The 26,955-nt window shown below is 35.1% G+C and overlaps 1 protein-coding gene across 4 annotated transcripts in view; it reads left to right on the top strand.

Annotated features, from left to right (window-relative positions):
- The window catches only part of LOC105497295 (cyclic nucleotide binding domain containing 1), a 596,100-nt gene that overhangs the window by 525,359 nt on the left and 43,786 nt on the right, over nucleotides 1-26,955 (top strand). For all 4 annotated transcript variants that reach the window (XM_071068020.1, XM_071068021.1, XM_071068023.1 and 1 more), the window contains one exon: nucleotides 22,288-22,355. In XM_071068020.1, the coding sequence (XP_070924121.1) occupies nucleotides 22,288-22,355 (68 nt within the window). The remainder of the gene's footprint in view (nucleotides 1-22,287; nucleotides 22,356-26,955) is intronic.

Below are 26,955 nucleotides of genomic sequence, written 5' to 3'. Positions count from 1 at the left end.
GATGGACTGAAGCCTTCTTCTCTCATCTCGTCAAAGTCATTCTCCGTCCAGCTTTGATCCGTTGCTGGTGATGAGCTGCGCTCCTTTGCCGGGGGAGATGCGCTCTTATTTTTTGAATTTCCAGCTTTTCTGCCCTGCTTTTTCCCCATCTTTGTGGTTTTATCTGCCTCTGGTCTTTGATGATGGTGATGTACTGATGGGGTTTTGGTGTAGGTGTCCTTCCTGTTTGATAGTTTTCCTTCTAACAGTCAGGACCCTCAGCTGTAGGTCTGTTGGAGATTGCTTGAGGTCCACTCCAGACCCTGTTTGCCTGGGTATCAGCAGCAGAGGCTGCAGAAGATAGAATATTTCTGAACAGCGAGTGTACCTGTCTGATTCTTGCTTTGGAAGCTTCCTCTCAGGGGTGTACTCCACCCTGTGAGGTGTGGGGTGTCAGACTGCCCCTAGTGGGGGATGTCTCCCAGTTAGGCTACTCGGGGGTCAGGGACCCACTTGAGCAGGGAGTCTGTCCCTTCTCAGATCTCAACCTCCGTGTTGGGAGATCCACTGCTCTCTTCAAAGCTGTCAGACAGAGTCGTTTGCGTCTGCAGAGGTTTCGGCTATGTTTGTTATTGCCCTGTCCCCAGAGGTGGAGTCTACAGAGACAGGCAGGTTTCCTTGAGCTGCTGTGAGCTCCACCCAGTTCGAGCTTCCCAGCAGCTTTGTTTACCTACTTAAGCCTCAGCAATGGCGGGCCCCCCTCCCCCAGCCTCGCTGCTGCCTTGCCGGTAGATCACAGACTGCTGTGCTAGCAATGAGGGAGGCTCCGTGGGTGTGGGACCCTCCCGGCCAGGTGTGGGATATGATCTCCTGGTGTGCCTGTTTGCTTAAAGCGCAGTATTGGGGTGGGAGTTACCCGATTTTCCAGGTGTTGTGTGTCTCAGTTCCCCTGGCTAGGAAAAGGGATTCCCTTTCCCCTTGGGCTTCCCAGGTGAGGCAATGCCTCGCCCTGCTTCAGCTCTGGCTGGTCGGGCTGCAGCAGCTGACCAGCACCGATCGTCCGGCACTCCCCAGTGAGATGAACCCAGTACCTCAGTTGAAAATGCATAAATCACCGGTCTTCTGTGTCGCTTGCACTGGGAGTTGGAGACTGGAGCTGTTCCTATTCGGCCATCTTGCTCCGCCCTCTGAAATTCTTATTTAATTAATTTATTTCGGAAAGTGGATTAGGCATTGTTTCTTAAAAACATCTCTAGGTAATTTTTGAGAAATGATTTCTACTGAAGAAGTCTCTGGGATTCAGGCTAAAGGACAGAATCATATTCCAGGTTTTAATTTATCTCAGTTTAAAGCCATCGCTTTGTGAACTAGAGAGTGATTAGTGTACAAAAGCTTGCTGTGAGGCAACAGAAATTCCTACACTTCAAAGCTACATATAAATATAATCTTTGGATGGATTTCTAGCCAACCAAATAAACCCAAAGCAAATATATTGGAAGCCTATTGAGGTTTTTAAGATAACCACATTGAAATGAATAAATCTAAATATCACAGACTAGAACCTGAGATATTTAATTCCTAAGGCAATCTCCTATTCCCTAAATTTACCTCAAAATCAAAGAGAATGCTAACACTTTGATTCCTTTGGAAGGGGAAGGTGTCATAATGCCCCTCCCAGATATGGCCACAAAGGAAAAATGGACCAAAGTTAACCACAGATGCTAGAAGCTTGGACTGCTCTATTGGGTGACCAAGGAACCCCCTTCAGTGCTGAGAGAGACTTTTCACTGTGCCTTTGGATCCAACAGGATATGTGTTCTATACTACTGAACATTATGCATTGTTTCTCATTCTTGTTTTTTATTTATGTTATTTTTTGTTGTTGTTGACCCTTTTATCAATGATGCATATTTCAGTCAGAGGTTGCTGGGCCATGAGGATCTGCATCCATGCTTAACAGAAATGTCAAAACAATATCTACCTAACCTTTGAGCTAGATGCAAATCTCAATTAGTTTTATTTGTTAAGATGTTAATGATTTTCATAGAGGAATGGATTTAAAAAAAATTTTAAACAAGTAAAGCTATGCATAAATATTGAGTTCCTGATATCAATTATGCTTTTCCACATTAAAGAACACCAATATCATTTGATAATTAAACACAGAGTAACAGGTAGGCCTGAATGATGTAAGGGCCCTGTCTTCCTTGTGAACAATTGGCTTAGAAGAGGACATGTAACCTAATTCTGACTAAATAATTTCAAGGAAAGTGTATTAGTTCATTTTCATACTGTTATGAAGAAATATCCAAGACCTGGTAATTGATAAAGAAAAAGAGGTATAAAGTACTTACAGTTCCACATGGCTAGGGAGGACTCACAATCATGATGGAAGGTGAAGGAGGAACAAAGGCACATCTTACATGGTGGCAGGCAGGAGAGCATGTGCAGGGGAACTGCCCTTTATAAAACCGTCAGATCTCATGAGATGTTTCCACTATCATGAGAATAGCACAGGAAAAAACCACCTCCATGATTCAGTTACCTCCCACTGGGTCCCCCCTAGAACATGTGGGGATTATGGGAACTAAAATTCAAGATGAGATTTGGGTGGGGATACAGTCAAACCATATCAGAAGGTTTGCATGAGCCTTTCAGGAAGCATTCTTTTTCACTCTCACAAAAGAGCAGTCATGAGCAATCAACTTAAGAAAGTGCTCTGCCTCTGGATTAATGTACATAAATTAATTTCCTATTATTTAAAGCATAAATATTAATAATTTAGATTAGACAATTTGGGCTTGGTGTTTTTGAATAGGTTTTCTTTTAACTGTAGCTGAGATGGACATAAGGACCGAACATGAGCAAAGGAACAGAAGCAAAATATCAATTGTGTGGGAGTCCAAACTTTATCCATTGTTTCCTCTTATAGTCTCTGATATGTATTATATCATGGTGCATGAAACTGGAAAAGCTGGCCAGGGCCTAATCTCAGGGGATTTTTTATGCTATGTTAAGGAGTTGTAATCATCCAGTTGGAAATCCAGTGCCATTAAAGTGTTTTAGGGAAGTGAAATGGAAAGACTGGTACTCAGATATATGTGGAGTAGAACAAAAGGTGAAAATGAGAGCAGAAAATAGAATGGAAGCAAAGTCGTCTAATGAAGACTATTGCAATAGTTAAATGTAGTTTGGGGAATAAATACTGAAGAATGGAGTTATTGCTGTACAAGCACACAAGCATACTTGGTGATATAATGTTTATATCATGCAATTGTGTTGTCTCTCCAAGGAAAGTATTTATTTATACATTTTATCAAATTCAATTAAGGAGGAATTCAAATTGACTAGTTAAATTGAATTTATTGCTTTCTTAATAAATGACTTTTCAGGTTTCCTCATAAAGATGCTTAAAAATGATGTAATTAGAAGCACTAACATAGAAAATTAAAAAAAATGATTTAACTTTTTAAAACATCACTACAGCTGATGTTTTGTCAATGTGCCTTTCAAAAATATAGTTTGAGACCCATTATTAAACACTTCTGCTGGTGAGCAAGAGGTTGGGCTGTACATCTTGTTTGCATCAGCAGTTAGTTTAATCTATTTTGGGGCACAGCATCAAGCACTACAGGGAATGGCAAGAGCATTCTCCTGAAATATATGGCACTTGCTGTAGATAGACCGAAAATGGAATATGGTCAATAGAGAGAAGAGTTACCTCCACCTATTACTTAGTTACCCTGGTTTCAATTACCCTAGTTTCAATTTCCACCCATTACTCCATCCCTTAACTATTTGTTCATTATCATCATAGAATAATTAAGACAGTTTATGAACCAGATACATTTAGGCTTTCTTTGAGATTTTCTGAATGTTGCTTTACTTCTCTCACACTGGGTTTTCTCATATACAAAATGTGGCTTAATTATCTGTATTCTTATTCTTGCACAAGGTAGGCACTCATTAAAGGGAAGTAGCTTTTTAAAAAAAATTACCATTATTATTATATTTATGTTTACATCAACAATTACTACTACTACCGAGAGCTAGAGATCAGGTATTTTCTAAGCAAATCAATAAATGACCAAAATTTCAAGATTGTTTCTTATATGCTTCAACACAAATAATTTGAGTTTTAGCAATTCTTTTGGATTCCTGGATGCATTTCACGTAAGGAAAAATTATGATCAGGGCACCAGACCCAATCTATGAAAGCCACTCTCCCCCGTGATGTGATTTACTTACAAATAGTGCTATCTGAGCAGTAAATAACCATGATTTATTGGTAAGATGTTTCTTTTAATTTACACGAGGGCACTATTAGAGAGAGGTTTGCTGCATGCATACTGGTGAGGAATCCAGCTGAGAACTATCTGACAAAAGGCCGGATTCAGGGAAGGTATTAGATCAAGAGGGAAGAAGGAGACAGCAGGGGAGCAACTCAGATGGAAGGTTTTATGTCAGCAAGTATAAGAGATCCAGTGTGGGCAGTGGCAGGGTTAGGGAAGCAGGGGTTTGTTCAAAAGTTGGAACAGCTTGTTTATGGCTCATACAATATTGAATTAGTAGTTTTGTGATATCTAACAAACGAACAATTCCAAAAGTGATTGGTCATCACTTTTCATCATTGCCATGTTACCTCAGTTGGTGAAATTGTTATGTACATTTAAGTGGCAATATCCTGCCCTTTTTCTTATTCTTGACAAAATTTGATACTGAGTTTCATTTCCCGAACTTTCCCTCTAATTTTCACAGAACAAGATTTATGGTGTCAAAATCATTTGCAAGGACTGGTTATTTTCTTGCTGCAAGTTCCTTGAGTTAATTAATACAACAAATGCTGATCAAATTAGTGCTAAATTTCTTGCATATAAAAGTGGTTCTTCTTGTTCGTTTATGTCCTGTTTGGAAAAATGGATCTGTATACCCACAATATATACATCTGTGTTTAAATTTGAGTTTAGCTGCTTATATATTTGATTGAAAGTGGAAATCCTCATGTCCTCTTCCCAGTATGTAAGAATATTAGCAAATAACTATCATTTAATTTACTATCCGCATCCTCTGTTACTAGTCTAGTCATTCATCCTTCTTATTTAATGCTTTTCTGTAGGCAACAATGTTTTTGCAAAACTTTCTGAAAATTGATGGAGCTGCATTTTAAAATGGCATCTTTGCTTCTGTATATGTATTTCTCTATATGTACGTACCTAAGCCTCCACCAACTCACTTTTGGCAATTGCTTTGATTATAACCGGATTGAGTTTTAACTGGGAAGCAGCAAGAAATATTTTTGAGTCATAAAACTGCTATCTTACATATCAGTACTGAGTTGAAGAAAAAGTAAATCATTTTCATTCATTTGGAAAGAAAAGAAATGATTCTGTTGAAAGTTGTACTTGCAGGACTTAATATACTCAACCATTGTTACAAAAAGGTGAGGGAATAGATGTAATAAAATAAATTTAGGCTTTGGACTGAGAGATTTGAATGTAATTCCAATCTCAAGCACTTAGAAGTTATATAATTTTTTAAGGCCAGTACTTAATTTATATACTTTTAAAAATCAATAATATGGTAAACTTTAATATTTCATCCTGTGGATTAGAAATGATGCATGTAAAGTGTTTGGCAAATAGTGGCCTTATTATTGTAAGTATTATTTACAAACAGATGATTAAGTAAGAAAATAATGCTCCTTAGAGAGTAATATTCCTAAGAGAAACACTACTATAAGATTATGTAATGCAAGCATATTTTTTTATTTTGTTACAAAATCACACATGTTTACAGCATATACTTAGCAATAATTCATAAGTGGTTTATTATTGCCTAAGACAAAGTTACCACTTTTCTTAATCTTTGAGTTTTTGAAGTATTCAGATGAGTAAAAGACTACAAGTGTGATGGTCTGCAAGAGTAACACGTGGAAGGAATAAAGTATGCTATAGGCATTATCATATTATGTGCTCTTGAAAATTCCTTGCCTAGGATATGAGCATTTCTTTGGCATGAAATGTGACTAACAATGCCAATAGCACAAGGAAAGGCTATATTCAGTATTCTGTGGCTAATACACCCTGGTCACTATTTCAGAGATTCTGAAACCAGCACAGATTCTATTGTGAGCCACATAAGAAATATTAGAATTATTGATATCTATTTCACCAGTTAACAATTTAGCTCTGTCAAACACTAAACATCTGTTATCTGATAACACTTAAATAGTATTCAGGGAGATTGATCATCCAGTGACAAGTTGAAATCCCTGCACTTTTGCATCTTATTCTCAATATATTTCTCTGTGGATATTGAAGCAGAGCCTGTTTTTAAAGATTTATCAACCTAAAACATGTTGATTGCTTATGTCATTTGAAATATGTATTTTCTTAATTAGATAATCATACAAACAAAAGGAAATTTAAAAGATCATTAGTTTAGAGATCTATATCCAAATACATTATCTAAGCCATTGATTCCAATCTTTGTTCATGTATGGGGAAACTTTTTTAAAGTGAAAATCATTCATAAACATCTGTAGTATGATATTATTTTTGGTAACTATTGATTGACAAAATACGTAATAGAAAAAAGCTACTATAAATTTAAACATTTTAAGTAAGTTTACATTAATCGCAGTAAATTCTCAATGCATTAAAAAATAACATGAATTAAATATATTCATTCACTAGAGGTAATACTCCGTATACATTTTTTTTTTTTTTTTGAGGTGGAATCTGGCTCTGTCACCTAGGCTGGAGTGCAGTGGCACGATCTCAGCTTACTGCAACTTCTGCCTCCCGGGTTCAAGTGATTCTCCCGCCTCAGCCTCCCAAGTAGCTGAGACTACAAGCACACGCCACCACGCCCAGCTAATTTTTGTATTTTTAGTAGAGATGGGGTTTCGCCATGTTAGTCAGGCTGGTCTCAAACTGCTGACCTCGTGATCCGCCCGCCTCGGCCTCCCAAAGTGCTGGGATTACAGGGGTGAGCCACCGTGCCCTCCATTTACATATTAATTCACATGTCACAGGTATTAATATCTCCATGACTGCCCATAACCCACAGCCCCAGATTGAGAACTAGGGTATAAACCAGACTTTTAAAATGAGTATCAGTAGAGTTTGAATAATCTTGTTATTTCAAAATATTTTGTAATTTACTCTGGAGGAAGTTATCCTTTATGGTTCTAATTATGAAATCAAGGAATAACATTTTTTTCTCATAATAAACTTTGTTTTTACCTGAAGGCTATCATACATACATACATACAAAAGTACACAGCTCATAAATAAATTTTAATAAAATGAACCCATCAGTTAATCACCATACTGATCACAAATTAGCAACACCCTAGAAGCCCTTCCTTAACCTCTTTCAGTTACTTAATTACTGCACCTATCTGTATCTTCAAAGTTAATCACCTTTCTCACTGGTAATATTATGAGTAAGTTTTACTTGTTTTAAAATTAGTATAAGAAACACAGTATATCATTTAGTATATGACCTCCTTTGTTCACTTTTGTGTTTTCAAGATTCATCCATGTTGCTATGTCAGTAGTCAGTACTTAGTTTATTATTGTATAATATACTTTTGTATGAATGTACTATATGATATTATTGATGGATATTGGTTGTTTCTAGTTTGTGTCTATTATGAATAAATACTGTGACGCACATTCTTGCATTCTAGTTAATACTTTTATTGCATATATTTCAAGTAGGTCTGTATCTCAGAATGGAATTTCTAGATTATAGTTATTATATATGTTCAGCTTTAGTATATACTGAGAAACAATTTTTCAAATTGATTTGTATGGACTTTCACTTCAACCAACTGTCTATAAAAATTCCTGTTGCTTTCAATCCTTGTCAACTATTGGTTTTTTCCTTTTTCTTTTATTTTAGTAATTTGGATAAGTAGATAACCCTATCTCACAGTTTCAATTTGTATTACCTTGCAGAATAATAAGGCTAAACAATTTAAAAATACATGTATTTGTAATATGGATATCCTCTTGAATAAGGGCCTACTTAAGTTATTTACTCATTTGAATAATGACTGCTTTCTATTTTTTATTGATTTGTAGATCTTTAATTATTTATACACACGAGTTAGATTGAGCAAATATCCTCTCCCTTTTGAATTGGCTTTTCTGTTGTCTTCATGTTGTCATTAGGTGAGATATTCTTAATTTTAATACAGTCCAACTTACAATTCTTTTTGTTTTATGAATAACATCTGTTTTGTCCCTTTAGAAATTTCTGTTCACTCCATTGTTTTCAAGATAACTTTCTGTATTATCTTCTAGATACTCTTCTTCGTTGATTATCTTTCCCCTTTAGTTCCATAATCTGCCTTAACATTACTTTCTATGGTTTGAATTCTTGGTAATTACCTTCTCAAACATTGCTTCTGCTTCATTATCTCCTTTCTTCATGGGACTATGCTTCTATGTTTGTCAGACCTTTTCTTACATTGTTTTCTCAGTGTTTTTCAACCTATTTTCTTCCTATGCTTCAAACTGAGCATTTTCTCATGTGCTATCTCCATTTCACCTTCTTGTTAATCCCACCTATCAAGTTCTTCATTTCTGTTGCTTTATTTTTAAATACATGTATATGTGTGTGTGAGGATGGATAGATAGATAGATAATATTTAATTTTTTAAACTAACAAGTGAAATAACAGAATTCCAACTCACATTACTTAAACTTGATATTCTATTTAATTAAGTCATCTTTATGAATTATTTTCAAGGACTTTGGGCTGCTTTTCTCTTTGCATCTCTCAGTATGAATGATAGTGTAGGCATACCTGTACTCATTCCTCCTTTTATTGTGCTTCACCATATCATGTTTCACAGATGTTGCATTTTTAAAACAGATTAGAGGTTGGTGACAGCCCTGCATCAAGGAAGTCTATCAGTGCAAGTTTTCCAAAGTATGTGCTAATTTTGTGTCTCTGTGTCACATTTTAGTAATTCTCTCAATAGCTCAAACTTCTCATTATTATTACATCTTTTATTGTGATCTGGGATTAGTGATCTTTGATGTTACTATTGTAATTGCTTTGGGGTGCAATGACCTGCATCCATATAAGACTGCAAACCTGATCAATAAATGTATGTGTTTTGACTCTTTCACCAATTTGTCATTCGCCCATCTCCGTCTCTCTCTCCTCAGACTTACCTGTACCCTAAGGCCCAAGAAAATTCAAATTAGGCCAATTAATAACCATACAGTGGCCTCTAAGTGTTCAAGTGAAAGGAAGGGTTGCATTGCTTTTACTTTAAATCAAACTGTAGAAATGATTAAGCTTAATGAGGAAGGCATGTCGAAAGCTGAGAAAGGCTGGAAGTTTTTAGCTAAATAGTAGCCATGTTTTGAATGCAAAGGAAAAGTTCTTGAAGAAAATTAAAAAGTTTTACTCTGGTAAACATGCAAATGATAAGAAAGCAACAGTCTTACTGCTGATACAGAGAAAGCTTTAATGATCTGAATAGAAGATCAAATCAGCCACAACATTCCCTTAAGTCACAGCATGTAGAGCAAGGTCCTAACTGTTCAATTCTATAAAGACTGAAAGAGGTGAGGAAGCTGCAGAAATTTGAAAGCCAACAGAGGTTTGTTCATGAGGTTTAAGGAAAGAAGTCATGTTCATAACATAAAAGTTTAAGGTGAAGCAGCAAGAGCTGATGTAGAAACTCCTGCAAATTATCCAGTTTACTATTATTATACAGTAAACAATAGACAAAACAGTCCAATTTTGGAAGCATATGCCATCTTCAACTTTCATAGCAGGTGAAGAGAAGTCAATGCCTGGTTTGAAAACTTCAAATAATAGACTGATTCTCCTGTTAGGGCCTAATAAAGCTGATGACTTCAAGTTGAAGCCAATCCTCATTTGCCAGTCTGAAAACCCAGGGGCTTAAGAATTAAGCTAAGGAATTAAGTTGTCTGGGCGTGGTGGCTCATGCCTGTAATCCTAGTACTTAGGGAGACTGAAGCAGGAGGATTGCCAGAGCTCAGGAGTTTGAGACCAGCCTGCGCAACACAGTGAAACCCCGTCTCTACTAAAATAGAAAAAATTAGCTGGGTGTGGTGGTATGCACCTGTAGTCCCAGCTACTCAGGAGGCTGAGGTAGGAGAATCATTTGAACCCAGGAGAGGGAGGTTGCAGTGAGCCGATATCATGCCACCACACTCCAGCCTGGGTGACAGAGTGAGACTCTGTCTCAAAAAAAAAAAAAAAAAAGAATTAAGTTAAATTTACTCTTTTACTCTTCCTGTACTACATAAATGAAACATAAAAGTCTGGATGACAGCCCATCTGTTTACAGCATGGTTCACTGAATATTTTAAGCCCAGAATTGAGACCTACTAGTCAGAAGAAAAGATTCATTTAAAATGCACATAATCAACCAAGAGCGCTGATGGAGGTCTACATGCCTGCTACCACAACATTTATTCTACAGCCCAAGGATCAAAAAGTAATTTTGACTTTCAAGTCATATTATTTAAAAAATACATTTCATTATGCTATAGCTCCCATAGATAGTGATTTCTCTGATGGTTCTGGGCAAAGCAAATGAAAATCTTCTGTAAAGAATTTACTATTCTAGATGCTGTTAAGAATGTGGTGATTCATGGGAGGAGGCCAATACATCAATATTAACATGAATAACTAAATTGCTGCAATCTCATAATAAAATTTGAATACATGAGGTGATGCTTATAAATAAGCAAGGAAAGTGGTTTCTTGAGATAGATCAACTCCTAGTGAAGATGATGTGAACATTGTTGAAATCACAATGAAAAATTTAGAATATTACATAAACTTAGTTAGTGAAGCAATGACAGGATTTGAGAGGATTGACTGCAGTTTTGAAAGAAGTTCTACTGTGAGTAAAATGCCAGGAAAGAGCATTGCTGCTACAGAGGAATCTTTTGTGAAAGGAAGAGTCAACTGATGAGCAAATTGCATTGTTTCATTGTCGTGTTTTGAGAAACTGCCACAGCCACCTCAACTATTAGCAACTACCACCCTGATCAATCTGCAGCTGTCCACATCAAGAAAAGACCCTCCATCTGCAAAAAGATTATGACTTACTGAAAGCTCAGATGATTGTTAAGCTTTTTTTAAGCAAGAAAGTATTTTTAAATTGGTGTATGCACATTTTTTAGACATACTGCTATTGCACTTAATAGACTATACACTACAGTATGGTTTAAACAAAACTTTTATATGCTCTGGGAAACCAAAATTTGTGTGACTCATTTTATTATGATAGTTGGTGGTCTGGAACAAAACCTGCAATAACTCCGGAAATACAGGTATGCTTGCATTTGTCATATTTTATTTCATTATTGCTTTACTTACTTGTCTCTACCAATAGAGTGTATAGCCATCCAAGGTCAGAGGCTATGTTTTATTTATCCTCATTTCTGGCATATGGTTGAGGCTGAACACATTTACAGAGTGAATAAACAACAGAATTTCTTACAACCCTATGTTTAACTTGTGATTCAATACAAAATTCCACTTTTTTCCTTTCTATAGCTTTGCCCAAGCATTTCACAGGCAGGATTAGCCTAGCTATGTCATATATATATATATACACACACACATACACACACACACACAGTTAATATGTTAATATATAGTTAATATATAGTTTATAGTTTATATATATACAGTTAATAATGTCACTTATTAAAATTAAATGTACTGAAGTTTTATGTATATCCACTTATTGACAGTTTTTTAGCCTTTCCTGACATAAGACATGCATTGGGCTTTTGTAGATTTTTTTTTTTACATCCATTACTATAATAATTGTATTACACCCATTGATGTTTTCTAAATTTTCACCACCAAGTTATGTACTGAAAAGGTTCCTGTAAGTTAGTTGTATTTTTTCATTAGGGCAACAATAATAGTGATATGATAAATGCCATCTTAGTGATATTCTAATATCATTTTTCAATAATAATATAATGAGTGACCATGAAGGGCATAGAAACCTAAACAATATTATTGTTTAAACATGAGCAATTTTTTAAAAATAGTTTTGCTTGTATAGGAGAAGTGTTTGACATAACATTTTTTGTTGTTCTTATAATTACAACTGAATGAAATTTTCTGGGGATTCCCTTGACATTCATTAGTGCTTCTGGGGCACAAATACCCTTTTATGATAATCAGGAATTACTTAGTATCTTAGATTTATAATGCTAAAATGTTTTAAAAAAATTAAGGAACCTAAGTTTTTTTCATTTTTTACTTCAAATTAAGATACTGTTCTCCTTCATTTTGTCTGCTTAAGGCAAACTTGGAAAATGCTGTTTGTTTGTATATAATCGCCATCATCATCTAACATCCAAATCCTTGATATATCATGTGTTTTGGTATGTGTGTTCCTTCTAAATATTGAAACTAAGATGAAATGACATCTGTATTCAAAGCAAAATATAAAATTAACAAAAACAGATCAGTAATACTATGTCAATATATCACTTCTGGTTACTCAATATGGCCAGGATTTGCTTCTCAAATGTCAGAATAAAAGTAATGTGCCTATCATGCGCAAGTGATTTCATGAAAACATGCCTATGTGTTCATGCTTTGAAAGACACTCACCCACATGGTCCCTGTTCTAATAATTACTTCCCGAGTGCACATGAGGCTAGACTTCACCAAGAAAAATCACCAAGAGAAATAGGAACTTCAGTGTGCTAATAGACACCATGTTTTCACATTTGTGTTTCTTGTGTTAAGCGAAGAGTGACTGAGACAGGTGTCTCAATTGATAGACGTTTATTTAGCCAAAGTTTGAGGACTCATCCAGGAAAAACACAGTCACAGGAGTGTCTGTGACATGTGCTTTTCCGAAGAAGATTTGGGGGAACTTCAGTATTTAAAAGGGAAACAAGAAGAAGAAGAAGAGAAAAGAGGGAGGTAGGTTAGGCAGTGACACAAATTGTTACATTTTTGTGAGGCTCTTAGATAAGGTAAAAATGCAAAAAGAAGGAATAGAGAAAAAGTCAATTATGAATTTGTCTCAGGGTAGGTGGAGGGATGATTTCTGGTCCTGTCCTTGTCCTGTACCTGTGAAGATAAGCTAGTAATGGTGAGATACAACAGAACTCCGGTTTATGTCTAGTTTATAGGGGGGTATGTATTCTAAAAGATTTAGGGGCTCACAAGGGGCTCTCAATTATTCCTAGTGAATGATTTGTGAGAGAGACTATGTGGGGAGATACGTGGCCTTATATCCTTGTGGGAACCCGGCTTGTGGATGAGGCTATGACACAGGGTTGTGAAATTACAGCTGTCTGGGAACAAAAGGAAGGCAGTATTGTGTGACTCATTTTCCAAGCTTAACTTTCCCTTTTATATGGTGAGTTTTGGGGCCCCAAGGTTCTATTTTTTTCACACTCACTACTTATAAATTTCTGTAGCTGTGTTTTAAAATGATTCAAGTCTTCATCCACTTAAAAGATTGTTTAACTTTTAACACCTAGTGTCATTTTGTTTCAGGTATTTACCTTGGTAGATTTTATACTGTGATTCAATTAAAACCCTTCAATTATTGGTGACTCCAAACAGCTTAGCCACTGAAAGCATAAATGCTTAAGATATTATTATATTTGCCAAGTGGTCAGAATTCTTCTGTTTTGTTTGTTTGCTTTTGTTTTTGCTGTTCTATCTTAATGCATCTACAATGTACACACTTAGAAATTAATATGTACTGTGGTGGAAGGTTAAGAAGGTAGGGGTTGGTTGGCATATGCTAATACTACAACTTATATAATGTAACTCATATAATAATAATATATCTTCTTGTACTATTACCACAACTGTTCATTAATTAAACATTACTCATTATCATTGTTATGCATTTTTCTTTATAACTTTAGCTTGTTTCAAAATTACTAGTGTGACTTGAAAACTAAAGTAAAAAATGTGTTATTTAAAAAGGATTTTTTTTACAATTTAGTATACATTATTTTTATCCTATTTTGCAAGCTGCTTGAGGTATGTTTTTTGAATGGAGAATCCATCATATGATAAACACAGAGCTTCACAGGCAGAATTTCCTTAAATGACTTATAGGTCTGACCTGGAACTGTTATTCCCCTTCGCCCTCAGAGAAGTGGGTGGCTGGATGCTGGCAGATATGTTTCTTCTGGCAGCAAGATAAACAAAATGAAGAGGGACCTTCTCAGTGCCATTTCTGCAGATGGCAAGAAATGTGAGCAATAGCTGGAACTCATTGCTATATTACAAGGATCTGAGTGTAGCCTCAAAGGTGCTCTCCCACATGGACATTGATTTCCACAGTCTGCACCTGCTTTGGTGTATGTGGCATTAGTTTTCCCTGTAGTCGTTGTTCTCTCCAGGAGCACTAAAGGAATTCTGTGAGAATATCAATTACTGGTACCCATACTCAGACTGTCTAATTCAGTAAGTCTAGGTTGAGTTCCAAGAATCTGTATTATTAACAGAGTCCTAAGGTACTGCTGCTGCTGGTCTGAGCACATTAGAACCACTGCCTCACAGAATGTTTTGAGGTCATAGGTTATTTCTGAAGATTGTCATAAATTGCTCTGTGTTAGGCTCCTGAAATTTTATGTACTGGTGAAATTTCAAGTGTTCCTATCAAAGGAGCACTCTCACAACACATATATGCATCCTTGCAATACTTTGAGTCTCACCGTGACACTACAGTATTGTTTACTCTTCTCTGTATTGAATGACTAGTTGCGATTCCTGAAACTTTTCCTAGAAATCTAACTACACACTGGTTAAGCTTTCTTCTTGTCTTTCTATTTACTTCTTTTCAAGACAGCATTAATGAGCATTCTAGATTCCTGTCCAAACTTCAAGAAATGAGAATTGTTTCCTTTCATAAAGAGCTATGTTATTTAGAATAACCTCCTGCTTAAAAAGCTGTAAAAAGCTATATAAATTACCGAATGGAATAATAAAAAGATGCAATATAAGACAAATAGGGAAAATAGAAGTATATAACCTAAAGTGGAAAAATTGAAACCAAATAAGAAGCAAAACAAATTTCAACCATATATCATATGGACAGTGACAAAAAATTACGTCCACACACACATACAAACCCAAAAATAGATTTCAAGGGGGGAAAAATGCTTTACTATAAATAAGTTGGAACACTTTCTCAATATAACAATGTTCTCAGAATTATATAACAATTTCATATTTGTATATTTTAAACAATATGTCTTCAAACCACATAAAGCAAAATTTGACCAAAAAACCCCACAATTCTAATCAGGAATGTAATAAACCTCTTGCAATATATAATAGAATAAGAAGATAAAAATAAGTAGGAAGCTACCATCCCCAAAAGTGACAAAATAAGAACCTTCAAACATTCTATTTTCTATGAAAGTGTGGTAAGAACCAATGTTTTCAGTTATTTGCAAATTAACCAAGGCTTGCAGCAATCTGGAGAGCATTTATCAAGAAGAATGGATGAATGTCAATGAGACCAATGAACTTTGTGGCATTTTAGCTTGTCCTATAACCACATTCCCTATCTAGCTCTGGGGAAGCCTTGAAAAGCAACAGCCCCCAGTAAATGGAGAAAACTAGAAGTATGACAGTCACTGAAGAGACGAGAACAGGTTGGGAACCTTTCAATGCCTCACTCCAAAACAAGCATCGTTCTCTGACATGTGTGGTCATTCTCTGGAAGACTCAACTTGAAAGGTTGTTGTTATATGACTCAGTCCACCCAGTACAAAGCCTTTTTCCCAGGGGTGTTTGTTGAAAACAGTGAGAGGCAATTGTTTACACTGGGAGCTCCTGAAGGCTGTGGATACAAATTGAGGCAGATAATAGGCTAACTAAAAAAGTGAACATTTTCCAATGCATTCTATGAGTATTACCAAAAACAGATGAAGATGTCACAAGATAAGAAAACTACAGATCAACATTTTATAAATACAGATGTAAAAATTCTCAACAAACTTAATTCTGCACCATGTAAAAAAAGATTATAAACCATGTTCATATAGAATTTAAGCCAGAAATGCAGTCTGTATCTGAAATTCAACATAATACATGAATGTAATATCAACTATTATCTCATTGTAATATGAATCATTGTAATACACTATACTCATGGGATAAAGAACAAAACCCACTGTATTAGTCAGTTCTCATGCTTCTAATAAAGACGTATCCAAGACATAATTTATAAAGAAAAAGAAGTTTAATGGACTCACAGTTCCACATGGCTAGGGAGTTCTCGTAATCATGGTGGAAGGTGAAGGAAGAGCAAAGGCACATCTTACATAGCTGCAGGCAAGAGTGAATGTGGAGGGTAACTGCCCTTCAGAAAACCATCAGATTTCATGAGGCTCATTCACTATTACAAGAACAGCATGGGAAAAGCCAGCCTCCACTGGATCCCTCTCATGACATGCAGGGATTATGGGAGCTACAATTCAAGATGAGATTTGGGTGGGGACACAGCCAAACCATATTACCCACATGATCTCTTTGATAATAAAAAGTACTGAAAGAACTGGCAATAAAGAGAATTTCCTCAACCTGGTAAAAATCGCCTCCTGGGAAATTCAGCAAGTAAATGGAAGAAAAGATATCCAGATTGGAATAGAAGTAACATTACCTCTCACCTCTCTTTGCTGACGATATAATTGTGTTTATAGAAAAATCCTAAAAAATTTACACACACACACAAAGCCAGCTAATGAGTTTGCCAATATTGCAGTATTCATGATCAACATATAATAATTCTATTTCTATACACTAGCAAAGAACAGTCTAAAAATGAAATTAATAAAATTAATAGTATCAAAATGACAATATACTTAGAAATATATTTAAAAATAAATGTTTAACTTGGATATGGAAAACTACAGAATATTATTGAAATAAATTAGAGAAAACCTAAATAAATAGAAAGACATTGTGTGTTTATGAATTGGAAGATTTACTATTGTTAAGATGGCAATATTTCCTAAATTGATCTACAGATTTGCCATAATTCCTATTAAAATTTCTGCTCTCCTTTTTTGCAGAAATTGATAAACTGATCTAAAAATCAATATGGAAATACTAAGGACCCAGAACAGTCAACCATCTTGCAAAAGAATATGAAACTAAGAGCACACACACTTTCAGGGTGTGAGTTTGCATTAGTCAAATTTGTGTGGTGCTGGTATAAGGATAGACATATAGACTAATAGAATATAACTGAGAGTCCAGAAATAAACCCACAAATTTATGGTCAATTGACTTTCAACAAGAACACCAAGACAATTTCAACAAATGGTGCTGAGACAACCGAATATTTACATGCAAAAAATGAATTAGGACCCCAATCTTATATGATGTAAAAATTTAAATAAAATGCATCAAAACTGTAAATTTAACAAGTCTATAAAACTCTTAGAAGGAAGCATAGATGTAAATGTTTATAACTTTGCACTAGGCAATGGTTTCCAGGATATAACACTTAAAGCACAAGCAACCAAAGAAATATTAGATAAACTGGACTTTATACAAATGAAAAACTTTTATGTTTCAAAGGACACTATCAAGAAAGTGAAAAGACAACCTACAAAATAGGAAAAAATATTCACAAATCACATATATGAATAGGATCTAGTTTCTGGAATATACTCGAAACTATTATACTTCAATAATAAAACAAAAATACCTTATTTAAAAATAGGCAAATGATTTAAATACAAAGTTCTTCAAATTGCGAGAAAAGCAAATCATAAAACATTGTGATACGACTTTACATCCAATAGGATATCAAAATATAAAATACAGACAGTAATAAAAGTTGTGCGTATGTGAAGAAATTGAAACCCTTATACATAGCTGATGAAAATGTAAAATGATGCAGCTGTTTTGGAAAATACTTTGGCAGTCCTCGAAAAGCAAACCATTGACTTTTTATATGACCCAGCAATTCCACTTCTATGTATACACCAAAGAGAATTGAAAACATACGTTTGCATAAAAACTTTTACATGAATATTCATAGCAGCATTATTCATAACAGTGCCAAAGTGTAAACAACCTGAATGTTCACCAACCTTTGAATGAAGAAAATATGACATGTCCATATTATATGTATATATATAATTATTCATTCATAAAAATTAATGAAGTACTGATATATGCTACAAACCATAGATGAATCTTAACAAAGTCAGACACAAAAAGCTACATATTATATGACTGCATTTATATAACATGTCTAGAATAGGCAAATCATAGACACAGAAAGATTAGTGTTTGCTAGGATCTAAAGAGAAGTAGGGATGGACAGTGAATGATAATAGATACAGTATTTTTCTTCAGTATGAAAATGATCTGGAATTAGATATGGTTCTACAGTTGTATGAATACACTGAAAACCACTAAATTGTACTGTTTAAAGGTGTAAATTTTATTATGTGTATATCTTTTTTTTGGGGGGGGGATGGAGTCTCGCTCTGTCACACAGGCTGGGGTGCAGTGGCCAGATCTCAGCTCACTGCAAGCTCCGCCTCCCGGGTTTACGCCATTCTCCTGCCTCAGCCTCCCGAGTAGCTGGGACTACAGGCGCCCGCCACCTCACCCGGCTAGTTTTTTGTATTTTTTAGTAGAGACGGGGTTTCACCGTGTTAGCCAGGATGGTCTCGATCTCCTGACCTCGTGATCCGCCCATCTCGGCCTCCCATATTGTATGTATATCTTAATAAACAATAAGAACGCATAAGATTTGGACATGTTGTCCATGTTGTTACATATTTACAGAAATTGATCCTATGCCATAAAACTCATTTCAAAAAATTCAGAATGTGTTATATAGACCAACAGTGGAGATCATCAGCAAAATCACAAGATAGCTCTGAAAAGAGTAGTGAAATTGATACAGTAATCCCAGGAAGTCTTCACAATATGAAACAGACTATGCGACTAAGTTTGTCTATTAAATAGACTGAATATGTAATTTAAAATATTCCCACAAATGCCCATTCACCTTAAAAGTATGAATTCCTGTGAATTCTATGAAAAATTTAAGGAAGACATGTCAACTCTACACAAACCCTTCTAAAGGACAAGGGAGAAAATGGTCCTAAATTATTTAATTCACCCATGATAAACTTTATATTGAAACCTGATAAGGGCTTTACAAAATAAGAAATTATTGGCCAACCTCATTAATTAAAAATATATATAATATATTATTTTTAATATATAATATATTTAATATATATTAATAAAAATATATATTTTATTATATGTAATATAGCAATATGTAAGTATATTGAATCCAGAAATATATAGAAAACACTATACATCATGACCGAGTTTGATTTATTACAAAATTTAAGATTCATTTAACAATAACAAAGTGTTAATATATTTTACCATTTTTACAGAATAAATGATAGACATCATTTGATCATCACTTTTCAGACTCTTAGTTTTACATTTTTTTGCTCAATGAACTCAGATACAGTGTTATTTCTATCGCTATAATTGAGGTTTCACAGCTTTCTGTAAGTATTGTAATGAAAATATGTCAACTCTTGAGGGCATTCTTCTTTAGGAAAACCTGGTAACAGCAGGATCTTTTAAATTACATCCTGTAGATCAATTTGACATTAGTTTTTCAGCTGTCCCTCCTGAGGTCTCTCTGAAGGTACAAAGAAAAGGAAACAGTCATTCTTTTATGGCTATCATAATTGCTGAAATGGAATCACATGGTATTTCTGCACCCTCTTTGCTAAAGTATGCCTCTTTGTTTGTTGAAATGTTGTGAGAAAAAAAGAGAAAAGTTTTATTATGTGTCAAAGTTTGCTGATAATCGGAGATGACATCTTCCCACTTTGGATTCCTGTCTCTTACAGTTACTTGAGATAGAGAGAGACAACCCCATTTCAAATAAAATCTACCTACTTAATGACCACTCTCTTTCATGCTGCTATTATGGTTTTGCTATTTAAATATAATGTTATAATAATGCTTTAGGCACAACTGATTCCTAATTTTGTTTTACCTACATATTACTTTCCCTACTATAAATTGTTTGCTTGATTTTCTAAATTATTAAATGCAACATCATGATCTGAGTAAGGTAAGGTTGATATAAAAACTTGAATAATAATGCTAACATTTATTATGACAAAATGATGTTCCTATAGTTTCACATCCATAAAATTGAGAGAAGTTTTGCACAATTCTGGGTTGTGCCCTATGTCAATTAAAACCAATACCCGAAACTTATAATGAGATAATTATCCGCTTTTACTTTTTTATCAAGCTAGACAGAACTTAGCTAAAATCCTAGCAATGCCAATTGCTTAATTTTCCTGAGACATCAATTTCTCATTTGTAAAATTGTTGCAAGGCTACCTATCTGGTACCAATTTCTGTGAGGACTGCATGAAATGATGGCAATTGCAGATTCTGTGATCTGGCACCTAGCACTTAGTATGGATAATCAAATTTGAGTTTCCTTGGCTCACTTCTTGTACCAAAAAAATTCATTTATGTATCCCACTGACAGACCCAAAGGGTACAGTTCCTTAATTGATTTAATTTGGCCAGGGATATACCCTTAATCTAATACAAACAAATTTATAGGTGTGGAAAACCAATCATCCTTTCTCAATAAATAATATAAACTTTGTCAACTAATGGAGCCAACTGTTAGCTTCTTGAATAAAATCATGTAAACTTGGACTTGGGGCTCCCATATTTACTAGGCGTTATACAAGATGAGATTATGGAAGCATTGAGCAGATAATGGAAGGGAAAACAAAGTCAACAGCATGACAAGGACCTCACAGTTCCCCCTGTAAAGAGCGAACACCCTTCGTTCCTGATACATGTGGTTTCAGACTCAATTCCCATTACGCCATACCCTGAGAGTCTACTACCTTATTTTGTATGTCCTTTGGAACACACATCTTTTGTATGTTAGCTGGCTTGAATGTGTTCTACTCATTACAATCAAATGAGTTTGGACTATAAAGTTGTTCCACTGCTTTTAAAGTTATGTCATTTAGAGCAGCATATATTAGTTTTCAAAATATTAAGTTGCACCATGGCTTTTTATGAATATTGATTATTCGGTAGACTGTGTAAGATTGGCTAATAGGGTTACCGATACGTAGTCTGGCTTAAAACTACATCTTTACCTTAAAAGTGTTAGTGCTTTCATCTATGTCTTGAATATTGAAGAAAAAAAATGTAACATGGAGATTACATAAGCCTAGGGAAGAAAAATGACCAAAACAGTTTGCCCAACTGTTTGAGTTGTGCACAAAACACCATGGTCCTAAATTGTGTTACATGTTAATATTTATGTTTATATATATAATTTAAAATGTTTTTATCACAAGTAAAAAGTGAAGTAAAGAATAAAGTTATTTTTGATTTCATGTAAGAATAAACAAACTCTTCATTATGTCAGCAAAGATTTTGGCTCTTTCTGTATTTTCACTCGTCTGTCTTCTGTGTGTTGGCTGTAGTCCTTGGTCTTGTTTTTCATGCTTTCAAGATGCTGCTGCATGCTTTAAAATTTAACACAACCTTGTCCAAAACATAAAGGGCAGTTGATCATCATAGGTTGTTTTTGTCTCCTGGATCACTGACCTTCCCCAAAGCACCCCCCCCCCAACATACTTCCTCCTAAATCCTATTGGTTTGATTTGGGTAGGGTAGCCAGGTATACTCTGTTGTGCAAGCAGAATTATGAATGCTTCATTTTTATTCTCAAACATGCCCATACTTCAATAAGAAATTATCCACCTGCTCTTGGTTTGGGTAACATGCCTATATCTTAGGAGCATAAGATCCCCCTGCAAAAAAGGCGCCCCCCAAAAAGAAACCTTCAAAAAACAAAAACAAAAAACCTCAGATATCTAGTGTTTCAACCTCTGTCATGGAAAGTGAATCTGCCAGCGGATAAATGAATGGCTTTGAGGTAGACAACCACTAATGTCTGCCACATGTTAGGTACTAAACAATTTCCAATTTCTAAATAAAAAGTGGGACATTGTGTAAATTAGTCTAAATTATTGATACTAAAATTTTATGGGAAGATCTTGTTGTATGTGAATGTGAACTTAGAAAGAAGTACTAATGAATCAATTTAATTATTAGGGGAAATTTAATTTTGTCTACTATTTTGAAATATTGATTAAAATAGGATTAGCAGCTGCTCTTTTTATTTATAAAAATTATCTTTTGATGGTATTCTAAGTGTTTTCTTTTGTTTTCATCTAGAATTAGATCCAGTGACCAAGCAACTTATGCTCCAAACAGCGAAACCAACTTTTGGCCATCTGACAGATGTAAGTAAAATGTTCAAGTTATAATAAATGTCACTCTTCATAGTAATTAAATGCAAACATTTATTATTTATTGTTTTTTAATGTCTAGTAGCCTTCATATTAAGATAAGTGTAATGTTATCTGCTCTAGAAAATAATGACATAAGACATTTGTAAAAGTTCTTATAATGAACCATCCACCTACTTATGTGTTTTAATTTTACTCTAAGATACTATTTTTGGTAAAATATTTATAACATCCTTAAAAAACTTTCAGTCTGTCTCAACAAAATTATTCTTGTAATAATCCTTACCTCAAAGAGTTTTACATTTTTAGAGAGGAATATAAACATTTAAATAGATATTTCAAAGGTCAGGGGTCACTCTTTTTTTTTTTTTTGGTTTTATTGTGTCCATTTTATGTGAATAAAATATTGTAGTTTGAACAAATACACCTCATGCCAATCTCTATAAAATTAATATTATAATATGCCCATAGAATGCATAAAGAACCACTATGCATTAGTTCATTCTAGAATATTTAATAACCTATACAAGAAATGTGATTAAAACTTTGAACAAGTTGTTAATATAATGAATATGAACAACATTCAAGACAATAGCTTCCGTAGGAGTCTGGAGAAGTCCAGATGGCCTGATGGTATTGCTCCTCATGAAAAGACTGCAAAACCCAAATGACCTCAGCCCTCACGGCCATATATATAGAGTGGTTGTCTGTAAAAGGTGGCAGACTGTGATGTGTGATATAAGGATGTTAAAAGAAGCCAAAGGGAGAAGGAAATGGATTGGCAGTTTACCCAAGTAAGATCTGGGAGGAACAGAAATACCTAAAGGAGTTTTTAAAAGATTAAATTGTTTATAGTGTGGTGCTAAATGTCTCTGTCTCCTAACAAAATCCTTAGTGAAATCCATCTGACTCATTCTGATGTTTTCAGTGTTTCCTTATGGTTGAATTTGAACACATGCTGTGTCTTCCTTTTTGACTAAAGTATAATGAGAACAGTAGTTCCCCCAAAGAGGGCAACATTGGGGTTAAAATTTGAGAGCTCATCTGCTATTTGTGAATTAGGGTGCAACTTTCAGTTGTCTTTTGGATTAAATCATGTTGATGAAAGTGCAATGAGTGTTTCCTTGCCATGGTTACCAAATGACTCAAATGATGGTAGTTGGTGTGTGACCACAAGGAGAAGGACATTATGAGGTGAGCATTTGCTAGTTTGTACCAACAAAAATTGCATATTCCCTGAATTTAAGTTCTAACTACTGACTCTGCTGATACAAGTGGAGCTTTGCCTGAGTCAGCTAAGCAGGACAAGTTTGGAGTTGAGGGAAGATACTTTCTTTATAGCTAAGCCTTCAGACTGGGATAGGAAACAATAGTCCAAAAAGTATGTAGAAAAGAGTCTCCTCAATTCCTTAGTTGGGACAGGAGCTTAAATCTTTGTAAATCTTGGATGTTGTCTTCCCCTTAAGATTTTTTTTTTTTTTTTTTTTTTTCCTGGTAGGGAGGAAAAGAGAGGAAAACATCTTTTTCTGTAGGAAATACAGCAGTGATAGATGTTACTCAGCAGGATTAGTGGGGATAGGAAATGCTGAAAAGGACTGACTAACTGGCCAGAACTGCCACCCTCCTAAGAAACCTGGATTATGCCTTCCAGGGATCCAGGCATAGTGAGAGTGTGATGTATCAGGATAGCAGACATTTGAAAGGCAGTGGGAAAAGCAAAATGAAGCAAGGAGAAACTCCTAGGTTGGAAGTGTGTCTAGAGATATGTAGAAGAAAACAGACATTTCTAATTAAATTCTTTTAAGCAGTTTGAAGTGTCAGTTTTACAGTAAACCTTCTGTCTTCCTTCAGAGTCTTCAATTGCTCACTAATGATTTTGATGTAAATAGATTTATTTTTAAATTCTGAGTAGAAAAATGTGCCAACTGAAATTTTCAGTTTCCTGGAGGCAAGAACAGATGCCACATATTAAGCCAGCCACATCTGTTAAACCATGTAGCACAGGAAAAATAAAAGGAAACTTACTTTATTCTGGCAATATGTTAGTGATTGTTCAAGTGTTCAATTTTAATTGTGCATTTGTCACTATGTGGCTTGTGACAGTTCTCAGGCTACTTTGAACTTTGCTTTTTTTCCCAGCAGGAGCATCTATTTCAGTACTTTGCACAAGCTAGCATTATTTTAACTAATTCCAGCAGGGTCAAAATTAAATGAGTAGGTTATATATCTCTATAAAACACCCACCTGCATATGTTATGCACTTGCTTCATACTGATCAGCATTTTTCCACAGACATGGTGATATGGTTTGGCTGTGTCCCCACCCAAATTTCATCCTCAATTCCCACATGTTGTGGGAGGGACTCAGTGGGAGGTAATTATTCAATTACCATGGAGGCAGATCTTTCCCTTGCTGCTCTTGTGATAGCTAATAAGTCTCACAAGATCTGATGGTTTTAAAAAAGGGAGTTTTCCTGCACAAGCGCTCTTCTCTTGTCTGCTGCTATGTGAAACGTGCCTTTCACCTTCTGCCATGATTGTGAGGCCTCCCCACCCACATGGAACTGTGAGTCTAATAAACCTCTTTCTTTTGTATATTGCCCAGTCTTGGGTATGTCTTCATCAGCAGCATGAAAACAGACTAATATACATGGAATTACTTTGACTAGTTTATTAAATGGGGAGTTTCAGACATAGCTCAGTTTTGTCTGAATAATGATTGGATGATTAAACAAAGTCAAATTTTTATGTATGGTGCCACAAAGAGAACCTTTCCCAATAGGACCTCACTCCTGCCCACCTGTTCAAATAATATTTAATTCTCCTGTGTTTACTTCTAAAAACATCATTATTTACATTTTACAGTTAACCTACAATTAATCTGGAATTGACAATTGTCTATAGAGTGAATTTAAGTTGAAGAGTTTTATTATCCATATGAATATTCAGTTTTCTCAGTCACATGTGTAAAAAAGACCATTATCTACTCACTAAACTACATTGTCACCATTGTTATAAATTAGGTGACTGTATATATGTTATTATATTCTATATTTTACAAAATAGTTGCATTTGTCCATCCCCATCTCGATGCCACAGTTATTTAATTTGGGGGTTTTTATATAAATTTTGATATATTTAGTGGAGTAAATCCTCCTACTTTGTTCTTTCTCATGGCTGTCTTATCAATTCCCCTCTCTTTTGGATTTACATTTAAGTTTTGGAAACAAATTGGCTTGTCAATATCTACAAAAATAACCTACTGTAATTTTAAGGTTTTATTTTTATCTTTGCTTTTCACTGGTTTTACTTTGGTGTGCTTACATATGGTTTTGGTTTTATTCCTACTTCTTCTGTTTAGGTTTTACAGGTTTTACAGGTTTTTTGAATGTATGCATTTGTCTTTCATTAGCTTGAGAAAATTTTCAGCCAGAATTTTATCAAATAATTCTCTGCCTCATTCTTTTTTCTCTCCTTTTGGGGCTCCATTTAAACATACATGAGAAATTTTGCCTGTATGTGTCTTTCCTCCTACATATTTTTTGGGTATTTCTTAATCTTTTAATCTCTATTTCAGTTCTCATATTTTAATTGCTCTTCCTTCCTGTTTATTAATTCTATTTTCTGCTCTTTTTAATTTGGGGTTGATCTATCTATTGAATTCTTCATTTCCAATTATATAGATCCCAATTATCAGGTGATATTCTATATTTTTTATCCTTTTAGTCCAACTTTTCTACTATTTCTTGAACATATCAAAGTTATTTTAAACTTCTTGTCTGCTAATGTTAATATCTGAATCTTTGGTGCATCAAGATATCTAATTGTATTTTTTTTCCTGGTTCTCTGTCACATAGTCTTGCTCTTCTTATACTTGGTAATTTTCAGTGGAATGCTGGATATTTTGTACAAAACTTTTATAGACTTCAAATAATAACTTCTTCATGATAGGATTATTAATTTCTTTGTAGGCAATTGGAATGGAGGATTGATCACTTTAAGCAATCAGGGAAAATTGAGCCCACGTCCCAAGAGTGGCAAGCCTCAGTCTACTTCTTCATCCCTGTTACTCTTCAGGGTTTTCAATGGGATTGGAAAATATCACTTGGGCCTCACCCCTGTCAGGTCCTAAACTCTAATTTTGTTTCTTTAAGGAAGACTGATGAAATCTCAGCATTTTTCCAACAGCTTTTGGCTTAGCTTTTGAGCCTCTTGTCCTGCACAGACATCTTGATGGAATAATCATGTGTTTGAGTCCCTTAAAGTCCCTTAAAGTCTCTAATTTTGTCATTGTGGACACGCGAGACTACCCAAAGCTCAGCTGGTTTCTCTGTTCTCTAGCAATGTACCTCCTCTGCCGAGGCAAATTCCTTGAGCAGCATCAGTAACAGACCCCAAAATAGTAGTCAGTTCCACGTTGATACTTCAGCTTCTCTAGATTACCATACCTTTATGACTTCATGAAATTAGCACATCTCTGAAGACTTTAGGGACATAATTATTCCCCCAGCTCAGCAGGAGCATAATTGGTGCTCAGCGGGAGCAATGGTCTATCACAAACTAACCTACTCTGTACAGAAGCAGAAATTCTGAAT

This window comes from Macaca nemestrina, chromosome 8 (genome assembly GCF_043159975.1).
Source record: "Macaca nemestrina isolate mMacNem1 chromosome 8, mMacNem.hap1, whole genome shotgun sequence".
In the NCBI taxonomy this organism is placed as follows: Eukaryota; Metazoa; Chordata; class Mammalia; order Primates; family Cercopithecidae; genus Macaca; species Macaca nemestrina.
Note: the sequence above shows the minus strand (reverse complement) of the source record. Positions and strands in the feature narration are given on the sequence as shown.